At 42.0% G+C, this 12,327-nt stretch overlaps 1 protein-coding gene across 5 annotated transcripts in view; it reads left to right on the top strand.

Annotated features, from left to right (window-relative positions):
* Positions 1–12,327, top strand: part of DGKI (diacylglycerol kinase iota) — a 445,797-nt gene that overhangs the window by 409,831 nt on the left and 23,639 nt on the right. For all 5 annotated transcript variants that reach the window (XM_046020805.1, XM_046020801.1, XM_046020799.1 and 2 more), the window contains one exon: positions 8,953–8,990. In XM_046020805.1, the coding sequence (XP_045876761.1) occupies positions 8,953–8,990 (38 nt within the window). The remainder of the gene's footprint in view (positions 1–8,952; positions 8,991–12,327) is intronic.

Raw genomic sequence — 12,327 nt, forward strand, 5'->3', positions numbered from 1 at the left:
CTCTACACCAGCTGGACTTCTCCACAGAAAATTCTCCACCCATATTTTCTGCCAATGCAGATCTTCCCTTTATGGACAATTTCTCACAACTTCCCTAGGAAATCATTCCGTACACCGCTTTCTTTCCTTAGCACTCGGGGGCTCTGTGCAGATGTGTAAGGACACATGTGTTACTTTATAAATATCTCTTCTTTTCCTTAAGAATACAGGAGTTCCTAAGAAGAAGGAAGGTTTAGTTTTCATTTCTCTTCACAGCAATTGGTAAAATATATTCTTTAGTAAATATCATGGAAGCTTTGCCCATATACTGAAGCCTATTCTATTTTGTATCTTCTGAGCAAGCTTCAGAACTAACCATTTATGTTAGAATTCTTACTTTTAAGGTGTGATGCTGCTTAAGTCAACTTAGCAGAATGTCAAAGTGAAAGTTAAAATGTATTGTTCATTTTTTCTGAAGTAAAATGCTTAATTTTTCTATGCTTTCAATTAATATCTGTCTTATGTGAATCTGGGGAAGGTTCAAACTTAGTCTTTGTATAAACTTAGGTACAGGTATAAATTGTATTTACACTTACAGTGAAACAGGCTGTAGAAACTATCTTTCAAAGAAAATTGTACACTTTTGCTCCACGTGCGTTTTGCTGGTGTTTGTCCCTGAAAGCGACCTTTGCTGTGTTAGCATCTCACTGGTTTTAGTTGTGTTTCAGTGAGGAATGTTTTGGCTAAACCTGTTCTTCTTAGTTCAAAAGGCCTTCATCATCCAAAATGGTCAGCGTGCTGCTAGGCAGTGATAAGGTACTTTGCGTGCATCTCGATGACTGGATGACCCGTAAACCCATAAACTTTCTGAGCTCCAGAACACACTCCTTTGTACTTGGATCCTGGCCTTAAACACCATTTCCCATACACAGTCTTGATGTTTGGTTAAAACCAATAACCATCCATCACTTTCAGGCCAGGTCAGATCTGCTCACGGCTATCACGGAATGAAATATGAGCACAGCTTTGCAACCTACGTTCCTTTCAGAGGTCCTGAAGGACATAGCTACAATTTATCAGAGGAATTCAAGGAGACCTCTCATAGGAGGAAGGCGGCCCAACATTGAGAGGTGGGGTGAAATGGAGGCGCTGAAGCTATCTCCAAGGCCCTCAGTCAAAGTCATTAGCAACAAAGTCTGGCTTCTACTTGGCACTTTTGAAGGAGGCGAAGGAGGTCCTTATTTATTAGTTCTTCCATTTCCCTTTGCTTCTCAGGATTATAGCTTTATCATTCACATGCTGGGAAAGCAAAAAAAAAAGAGTTCATCAGCCGAAGTTAAAGTCTCTCGACATTCTAGAGATGGGGGACTTTTGGAGAAGGCAAGAATTTTGTTTTAATCTCTTCCATCACTAAAACAGTCCTAGCATACTATGAATTTTAATATATACTACTTTATTCACATGTTAAGAAGGAGAAAGAGTGTTACCATGTACTATGATTATTTGGGGTTCATGAATAGGAATTTAGTAAGGTGGAAACATTTCACATCTATGAAAAATCTTCCCTGTTGGTGGAGGCTTAATAGTTACTGGACAGAATAGTTGGTGGGATTCTGTAGTATTAGCACTAAAAAGGAAGTGATATTTTTCTAGTTTTAAGGGAATAGTTGTTTATTACTTTAGAAGGTGGGACTGTATTTTTTTTTAAATGTTGGCTACTACATCCAAAGATGATAATATTAATATATCATTACTAGAGAACATATTAATTTTGCATTACACAGATTCTCGGGAGGACATTTTCAAGAACCTCTCTCATCCCTCCTGTGACTGTTTGGCATATATTTTACACAGCTGGCTGAAAGTAACCTACCGTGACTGGGGAAGACTGAGGAAGACCTGTGAACTTGGCTTCTCTAGCCCAGTGCTCAAAGCAAATAACCCATGAAATTTCTCTTAACGCTGATCCAAGGCTTACAGCTGATGTTCTAGGAAATAACCATTGCTTAGCAGAAGGCTCTGATTTGACCCATAATATAAATATTTCTGGTTTAATGAGATACTTACCATGTTGTTTTGCTGCATCTAGTAAACACTATTAGATGCCTGAAAAGATAGGAAAATAGTCTGAACTCCAGAATTGTCTGCCAAGTGTAGCAGGGCCCAGTACAGTGGGCGTTCTTCCATTCCTTAATAAGTCTTCTTTGATTCAGGGTTGGAAGAAGATTGAATGATAGCTCACAGAATCACCAGACCATAAGTATCAACCAAGAACTTCATGTATTTCTTATACTAGATTAATTACGTATATTTCTTGTACTAGAGTTTTTATTGAAAGATGGGATATAGACAAAATAAAAAGAAGTGAAAACACAGTCCGTGTGCTTGTGGCTTAAGGGCAGAGATGGGGTTTCCACATGTGAAACAACCAGAGAACGATCACAACCACAGGTAAACAAATGGGGTGTCAGGGAGCGACATCTGGTCCCCGTGCTGTTTATAGCTAACTCCAGGGGGAAAATAAGAGAAATGGAACCAACTGCTTCTGAAGGGAGCACGTCCCGGTCCTCTGGCAGCAAGGTGGAGGTTTTCTGCCAGGAGGGAACACTGGATAGGGGGCTGTTTGTTTTTTCTCCAAACAGGAAACTCCTTCCATGCCAATAGTAGCTTCAAAAGGATTGCTGCAGCAGATGGAAAGAACCCATATGCATTCATGCATTCAATTAGCAGGGACTAATTCAATTTGAGGATTAACCCTGTCATTAGAGAGAAACAAAACCTATTTAAGTCTCCCATCTATGGTTACACACTCTGAGCGCCATTGGCACAGGTGGTGGTTGAATATTAGACCATTGTAGCATTTCATGGCCTTCCGATGCTGCTGATAGATTAATCCCATTGAGGAGGAGATCCTGGAAATGTGTGCTCTGAGCCCTCCACTCTGTATTTTGGCAAAGGAGGAGAAGCTGGTAGACCTGGTGGGAGGGAAATGGGACTAGAATTTGGTGAGTGAGTGCTTGCTTGACTAGAGGAGGAAAAAGAGAAGAGATGGTGTGTTTTGTGTTTTTTGTTTTTTTTCCTACATCTGATTATTAAAGAGAGATTCAGGGTAAAGCTTCCTTAGATAGAATTCTTAATTCAGCTCAACAAACACTCGTTGTCTTCGTGATCTTCGACTTACCTTTCTTCCTTCTGTTCCAAAAAGCTGATCCTTCAGATAAGAAGTTGTCAGCCTTTTGTATTTTTCCGCTGAGAGACTCATGACATAAAACAGATGACACTGTGTGCAAAACATGCTCTCATAGAGGACACAGGTAACAAAGGCTATTTTTCATGGCCATTTCAGAGACCTAACCAAGTCAATGTCAACCCTCTTACTCAAAGCACATCACAATGTAAATGCATGATGTGACAGACTGAGTTTTCCAGAAACCGTCACAGCATTGTCCCCCATCCTACACATCCTTCTTGCAATATGACTTTGACATTCCTTTTATTGAATATGGGCAGACTTAAGACTGTAGCAGCAGAAGTGACACCCCATGATTTCCAAGGCAAGGTGACTTCCAAGAAGCTTTCTTGGGATGATTGCTTTTGAAACCCAGTCACCATCTTGGGAGGAAGCCCAAGCAGACATGAAATGTCATGCTCAGGGAACGAAAGCTCTCAGGTGAAGCCAGCACCCAGTCTCCTGTCCTGTATGATCATCTTGAAAGTGGATCTTTGAGCTCTCAGTGGAGCTGCCCACCTGATGCCAGGTGGAGGAGAGACAAGCTTTTGGCCGAACCTGGCCCACATTGCAGATTTTTGAGCGAAGCAAATAATTGTTTTGTTTGAAGCCACTATGTTTTGGGATGATGTAGCTCTCCATGAGTGCCTCACAGTTATGCAGTCACAGAGAGCTGATACAGATTTGTGAGTCATTATAAGAATAATCTTGAATTTGTTCCAATATATTAAAAACCCTCAGTATTTTAGCTATTAACAAATAATTGGCACATAACTTATTAGCGGTTGTCAAAACCTCCTCTAGGCTTACATTAAAATGCAGAGGTCTTTCAAAATATCTAATTCCTCCTTTCTCTCACCTCATTGTGTTGAGCATGGCTATGTAAAATAATACTAATTACAGTCATTTTCATGAGCTGCTGCTCATTTATGCCTCATTAGCATAATTCGCAGTAGTTATCCATGCCATTAAATGAGTTTTAGTTACCTTTGCCGTATCTAATGATCATACTAAATTCGTTTTGGGGAGCTAAGCCTTCACACTTTGTTGCTCGTGTCCCGTGATGGACTGCTTACAAAGTAGAAAAATTGGACAGAATGCTTCTGATAAGGAAAATGCAGGAAAGGCTCTGCAGAAGTAAGTATCTAAAAGAAGTAGGCTCTTGGGCAGCTGACAATGCAAGCCATCTGGTGACTAAGCAGTACGTAACTTTGAATAAAGAACAAGTAGGAAAATGCCCTTCATGATCAGATTAACAGAATTGTGAATACAACATCTGCCCTCGATATTCAGTGTCTCCTTTGGCATAAAAAGTCTTGGACCTTGAAGCCTTAAATTGACTTATTTTGGCATGGGATGCATTCTTGAGACTTTTACTTGGGGTTGTTTTAGTTTTTGCCCACCTTGCTCCAGGTTCAAGGGGAAACAGCATGGTGGCAGGAATTCTAACATAGGGGTCAGATGCAATAACGTGAAAGAAACAAAACAAACAAACAAACAAACAAACAAAAAATAAGAGTCTCTCTCTCATCTGGATTGCTAACTATCTGTGTGACCCTGGAAAAGTCCATTTACTTTTCAAGCCTGTGTTGTCATCTGTGAAATGAGAGGTTTAGGCTAGAGCCCAAAATAGTTCTGGAATGTAGAATATGACCACTTCTGAAGGGACAGTTCTAGGACGTGTTTCTTGCTTCATGGATGAACTATTTAGGAGTTAAGAACTATGCAGAATTGGGCAAAAACAGATATATATTTATGCTTCTCAGTGCTACAACTGATTTCTCCCCCAACCCAGGGCTCTACAAGCTATTCTTTGTTCGATGGTGGTTGTTTGTACTTTTAATTTCTTTTTTCCATAATTTTTTGAAAAATATTTAAGTGACTGCTATCATTACTAGGTGACAAATGGTTTGGAAATAGAATATTAATTTAAGAACTGAGAAATAATATGAAAATTTAAACCTTTTAAATAGACTTGAGTGTACAGAGTTGATGTAGTTATTTCAGGTGATTTATTGAGAACTCATATACGTGGCTTTGCCAAGCCCTGTATACTTTTTATTAAATATTTTCGTTGGCATAGCAAAAACTGCAACCTTAAACTCTCCCTTTGGAAGTAATCATATGCCAAACTCTACAGCTGTAATTGGCTTTAATCTAACCTTCTCATTTCATAGGTGAGAAATGGTTCTTTTTCTGTGTTATGAGGTCAAAAGCATCAGGATTCCATGATGTTCGTTCTACCCAGGAGACCAAAATAGTCAGTCTTCTGTTCCTTGAGCTGATTTGAAAGGCAGAGTCCCCAAAGAACTGACTTTATCTTCATTTTTCTAACGAAAAGAACTGAAGGTTGGTAAACTATAGCTTGCCCAAGGTTACAGCCAATTCATGGTGCTCCCAGGGGCTCACAAGGAGTCTGACTCTTAGCCTAGTTATAATGTATCTCTTTCTAATTTGGACTTCTTGCCAAAATGCCAGTTCCCTGAGTTTGCTTTGTACAGAGGTATCCCCGGAACCTGGAACAAGGCCTGGCACGGCAGGAGCAGGTGGCCAGCCAGTGACCCTATGGATTGTTTTGTCCCTCTCCTGATTCCAGCAGGTAGCCATTGTTCCTTCATGCATGATGCCTGAGGATGTCCAGACCATTGGGAATAGAGGCCCAAGAAAGAGAGACTAAGACAGAAGATGGTGATTCCTTCCTGGCAGTCCTGACTTCTCAGTTCCAGGATGTTTACTAGAGAGCAGTTTAGCACTGAAGGAAAAACCAGCCATTTCATATGAATTAATGAGTCTGCTTCTAAGCTCTACAAATGACAAACTTCGCAGTTCTCTATCCGTTACTCTCCTGCCTAACTATGTACATTTCTGTGGTTTAATTGTCCAGGAAACCTGCTATCCATCTTCTCAATTGCCTTTATGTCTCATCAGCAATTTGACTTACCCTCTTTGCATTTGGGATCACGATTTCCCCAGTTGCAAAGAGTTTTGGAAAAGGCAGGAAGGCAAGCTTGGAGCTCAAGAAATAATAAAGAATAATACTGTAATCATAGCAATTCATTATTTGTTTTTGAAGCTTGATCTTTCAGAAGGTTATTATCTGGAGTTGAATACTAATAGATCCACGCTCTTTTTATGCAGAGGAGATCTTAAACAACAGTGTTCATGGGGAAGGACATTAATCAGGAGAGAGAAGTGAGCTTTGAGTCTAATAATGTTTGCATAATAGCTACCCTTGGGTGTATTGCTTGACTTAAGAATAAATATCCCTGCTTTCCATCTCTAGTACAATTGGAAATTATTCGTGGTTATGATTCTGTTATGTGATCCTCTACCTGTTCATGAGAACTTTAAATCGGGAGGCTGCTGGAAACCAACAAGCATAGCAATACTGAATGAGTCTGGGGTAGACATTTTAAAGAGGCTATAATATTGGGCAATCTGGAGCAAATGAGCAGAGAGCAGGTCATAACTCTCTTTTCAGGAGGGGGAGGCTGGGTCAAACTGGCATGGTTGATATTCTGTGCTTCTCTGGTTTACTTTTACCTCTGCCGTGGTTTCTCACCACCTGAAGGATAAACTCCAGTTCCTCATCTTGACAGAAGAGGTGCTCAGTGGGGGGCTCCTGCAACTTGGCAATATTTATCTGCAACCGTTCCCCACCTCAGGGAAGCTGATACACAGCTCTTCGCGGGTTCCCTTAGACATCACAACTTAACTTCCATATCTTTGTTCGGATCCTACCTACATCTTGCAAGGATTTTCCAAATCTCCTTTGCTAATTAATTCCACTTACCATGGAAGAGTTGGCTTAAATTTCACCTCCTCCAAGAAATCTTCGAACTCCACAGCTAGCCAATAGGTTTTTCCCCAGATTCTGATATTTTTCTTTCTTTTCGTTCTTCTTCCCTTCCTTTCCTTCCCTTTCTTTTTCCTTTCTTACTTCCCTTCCTGCTGCTCCTCAAATAGAATCTGTTCTGGGTAATTCCTTTATTGCATTGATTTGTTGTGCTTAGACGCATGAAATTTTACACACAAGTGCTTTAAATTAATGAACTCGTTTTTTCTTTTCTCTCTCTTTTCTCTTTTTTTCTCTTCCTTTTGATTTCTGGGGAAAGTTTCAATATAATCTTGAAAAAATAAGCACTCTACTGTTTGGAACTTACAAAGCTTTTGTTTGTTGGTTTTATTTTTCTGATAGAGAGATGAACAGTATAGCTATTAATTTTATTTTACAAATAAGAAAATCGATTCAGAAGCATTGCCTTGTTAAGCTTACATGTCTGCCAAATTAGGGATTAGAATTAGACCCTAGTCCAGTGTCTTCTTCTTCTTTTTTTTTTTTTAAGATTTTATTTTTTAATTTATTCTCAGAAAGAGAGTGTGCTTACAAGTGAGTGGCCTACTTGTCACCATAATGCAGGTCCCTGTGTCTAATCCAGATCTCCGTCCAGTACAGCTCCGCTAGCTCTGTGAGGCCTGGAGAAAAGGGCAGGAAATAGTCTTTATAGGTTATCAAGTTCATAGTGTTGTGAAAAGGCACTGCACTGTGTTGTCTGGGTGGCTCTGTCGGTTAACAGTCCAGCTCTTGATTTCGGCTCTGGTCATGATCTCAAGGTGGTGAGAGCAGCCCCAAATCAGGCTTTGAGCTCAGCGGGGAGTCTGCTTGAGATTCTCTCTCTCCCTACCCCTCGGCCTCTCCTGTTCGTGCGCTCTCTCTTTCTCTTTCTTTCTCTAAAACAAACAAATAAATCTTTTTAAAAAATCAAAATGTAAAATAAAATGACACTTTGAGAAAGAAAATTTAAATGACTTTCTTCTAAAATTTTGTGCCATTCAAACATTAAAATAATCCATTTTTTCCGGTAGTTCTAGAATCTAAGTAGTTGTTTTTCCTAAGGGACCGTTTCCAACGGAACTTACATATTCCCTTCAGGAGCCAACACCGTCATCAGGTGCTCACGCATCCTGTCCCCTCGCAGCAGTCCCCTCCTGTCCCCTGTCCTCTGCCTCCCAAGTACAAGTGCACTTGTGCCTGCACTTCGGTGCCCCCGAAGGTACATATTCTTGCAATTAGATTCGGTTTCCCGACACTTTGAGTTCTTTCCATAAGAGTCACCCGTGGGTTAGATGCTGACCACACGGCTCTTTTCTTCAGAACGTAAAGAACATACGTGTTCCCTCCTCGCTACCTCCAGGCCTCTTCCTTTCCGTAATGGTAGGTGTCGTCTCTCACTGCAGAGCAAAATCATTAGTGATTTATGGAACCCCAAGAGGACAAAGTGCAAGGAGGTAGAAAGAAGGGAGCAGAACCAATCATGGTTAAGCACCCAGCCCACCTAAGTAGAAGAGTTGAGAACATCCACACAAATTCATCGATCATTTCAGTCATTCTGTAAGATTTCGACTTGCTTGTTGGCAGATGTGGAAACCGGGCTTTGAGGGTTTCCATGATTTGCCCAGAGCTTGTGTCGGAGCTAAGATTTGAACCTAATCTCTGTGGCTCCAAGCTTCGTGAGGGGATATCGAGGTAGACTATAGAATGATGGATAGAATGGGTGCCAGGGTAGTGAAGGGATGAAGAGAAAGCTTTTCCCTGTTGCAAGATTCAGCCTTTGGCATGCTTCTCCTTCCCTGATTCCTGCCTCAAATGTAGACTATTTCTGCAAACTATGGATCCAGCCCCTTGGTATATTTAAATGAGAGGGTCTTCTACTAATGGGACATCTCTCTTTTGTCTCCCACAGCAATTTTGCAGGCAGTAATAGCTGGTGATCTTATGAAGGTAAGCTATCTTCCTACCCACACTTTTGGTGATTCTTCAAGAACTTGAACATCATTTCTCACCAAGTTTTCATGATCTCTCGTATGTCATATGTCATGCCCCTGCCTGTGCTAGCTGACTTGGAGGAGGAAGGGCACTCTTGTGAGAAGTGGGCAGAGAGGGCCAGAGGAGTCTTTCCAGCATCTCCACATTGCCCAGCAGTGGAGAACATATGCAGGGGTACCACGCTGGTTGTCTCGACTAATTAACATGGGCGGCACATTGCCCAGGTGCAGTGCTCATGATGTCAGAAGTAGATTATTTGCAATTGAAAGGTTTCTTTTTCGACAGGTCTTGAAATGAGTACATCTGTAAGAATTACCTGGACAACACCCAGAAATACATTCTCCAGGCCAGAGCCTACAGCTTCCAACATTATTACAGTTTTGTACTCTGGGGATCACAGCTACCCAAAAGATGCTCCATCTGATCTCCCTCCAACACTTTAATTCATGCTTACATTTTCTTAGTTCAGAGGGAAGGAAGTGGCCACTGCTGCCCCCAGAGGGAATGCACATTCTGGAGTCAGGCTGCTGGGGTTCAGATCTTGGCTCTGCCATTCACTGTTGGTGTGACTTTGTATAATTATCTCATTCTCCCTGTGCCTCAGTTTCTTCATCTATAAAATTGAATAATGTGGCCTCTCTCCTTTGTTGTGAGGATTAACTGTACCAGACATGCCAAGCTCTTAAAACTGTTTCTATTCCATAGAAGGGACTCTAAAATACTAACAAGTAGTGTTAGTCTGTGCTTTTTAAATAAACACAATGGAGATGCAAATACTCGTTACACAGTATAGTCCATGAGCATTCTAAAAGCTCTATTTGGTCTCCTGTCATTTTTCAGGTACTGGGACTCATGAGTGCCCTTATATCCCTGTATAACCCACACTGGCATTGATCTGCTCTGTAATGTGGGTAACTGCGTAGGGCACAAGGCCACCAGCCTGTGTGGAGTGTGGTGCCATTGCAGATAGAGAAACCAGACACCTTAAAAAGAGAGCTGAGAAGCAATGACCTTGCATGCAAGTTCTTTCAAAGCATCTGTTGAATCAATGGAGAAACCCCTGTGCTACAGTGTTAACAGGTTACTGACAGGAAAGAAATGGCACGGAGGGTGCAAACACCTTAATAGGCTGCCATCTTTAGACACATAAGCCTGGAAATGGGGCTTGTGGCCCTGTCTGCATCTAGGAATCATCACCCACAAGCAAAACACACTCGCCAAGCAGTGTACCAAAGTGGACCGAAGCAGTACTATCCTGTATACCCTGCAAGGCCCTCTATTAAATGCCCTTGCAGAGCTTCTAAGTGGAAAAAAGTGTGCGAACTACATTCGAAATCTTATTTCATCTTGCATGTGCTTTTAGTCCAGGCAGCATATTTTCCAGGTCCCTGGGTACACAACCCCACTTTTCTTGTACTTAATAGAGAATTATTTGAAATATGGGAAATGGCCATATTCAATGGGTTGTCTTCATTACAATCATTTCCTAAGTGCCTAAGAAATTACTCAACCTTATTTATTGAGAGTTGAAATGCAGTGACATGGAGTTTTTCTTTCTCATTCTTTTTCTCTCTTTCCTTCCCAAGTGTTTCTTCCCATTTTCTCTCTTTTCCACCTTCTTCTGTTTGTCTAGTCCATGCAGAAAGCAGAAGAAATATTAAATACTAAACCGTGTGTGTGTGTGTAAGAGAGAGAGTGCACAGCAGATAGCAGAGAACCGAGACCCCAGGAGCCATCCAGTGGAAGGCTGCTGGGAGTGGCTGCCGTGCCCCCCCCCGCCACCGCCAAGCTGCATAAGATACCCACAGACTACCTGCATGTCCACAGGGTCCGAAAAACCCACAGAAAGGCAGCATCCGGGCCGCTGATGGATTGGGTCTCTGCTACTCCATTGAGCCCAAATCCTTCACGGATCTGCCTAAAAAGAAAGGGAGTGTCGTTGTAAGACTGATGTTGAACAATACTGGATATGCGTAGATGCTTTGTGGAAAACTCTTAGCTACCTCTTGCTCTCCTCTAGCCTCGAAGTTTAGGGATAAATGTCCCCGTATGCTCTTTACTTCCAATCAACTGTTCATTTTTGGCCTATTTTCTAGAAAGCCTTCCCTGACTCTTTTTTTCACCCTGTGATAAACTCCCTATGTTCTTCTCCATCCCTGCATGTGTCTTTGACATCCGTCTTCCCCGTGGATGGCAAGGTCTTGAGGCCAGGGACCGAGTCCTATTCATCTTTGTTTCCCTGGCATCTATCACATGGCGGTTCCATGGTTGGATCTGAGTGAGACCATGAACTATGAGTCTATTTTCTTTGACCTTCGGAGATGCTTACTTTTTTTTTTTTTTTTAATTTTTTATAACGTGCCGTCTAACTTCTTGGTGTTACATCCATTCCTTTTGCTTGGTACCTGCCGGCTTATTCTACTCTTCTTTGTGCTAAAACTACACTTTAGAAGTTCCCGAAAGACTCTTTTTGTTCTCCTGTACTGCGGTTTGGAGAACGGGGACCCATTTACACTTTCTGTAATGTTCAGTATTTCACGAAATGAGACCACATCCTCATTCCAGCACGTGCTTCTCAGGCTACGAAACCTGTTGGTCATTTTCCAGTCTGTTCTAACAATATAGGTATTTCAGGTTTCTCCTGCCACATTCTCTGAATCCCTTGGGTTCTCATCCTATGGATCCTCTCTAGCCTCACTGGGTACAGGTTAGATGACTCGCAGAAGACGTGCGGGCTGGCCTGCAGATCTAGAAGGAGAAAGAGGTTGTACACACGTGTGCCACCGTCTCCCACGGGAAAGGGGGAAGCAGATTCTGCATTTGGTAGTTCATTAGAGGCTAAAGAGAAACCATAGGCTCGGAAGGAGCTTAGCTACCAGACACCAAGCTATTCCTGTCTCCGGCCCTAATTACTCTTTCACTCAAGAGAAAGCCGAGCCAACATAGGAAAGCGTTTCTTCTCTTTGCTGCCCTTCACTCTCTTGGGACAGCGACCAGTGCCCAGAAAAGAAAAAGACATCAAACAGAAAAGAAATAACTCATTCAGCACGTTTCGGTCTCCTTGGGCTGCTCAGTGCCCGCAGACCCTCTCGGGAGGGAGGGGAGCAGACGCTGGCCCGCCAGCCAAGTGCAAACACGGTCTGAGAACGTTGCTTCTTTCCTTTGACTTCCCTGTGTCCTCTGAGGCTAGAAGCACTTGTGGTTTGCTACATCACTCTCATTTTATAACCGGTTAGCTGTACTTTCCCTTGTTCCGGACTCTGCCTGAGCTGCTTTTCCTGTATCTCTTTCT

This window comes from Meles meles, chromosome 10 (genome assembly GCF_922984935.1).
Source record: "Meles meles chromosome 10, mMelMel3.1 paternal haplotype, whole genome shotgun sequence".
In the NCBI taxonomy this organism is placed as follows: Eukaryota; Metazoa; Chordata; class Mammalia; order Carnivora; family Mustelidae; genus Meles; species Meles meles.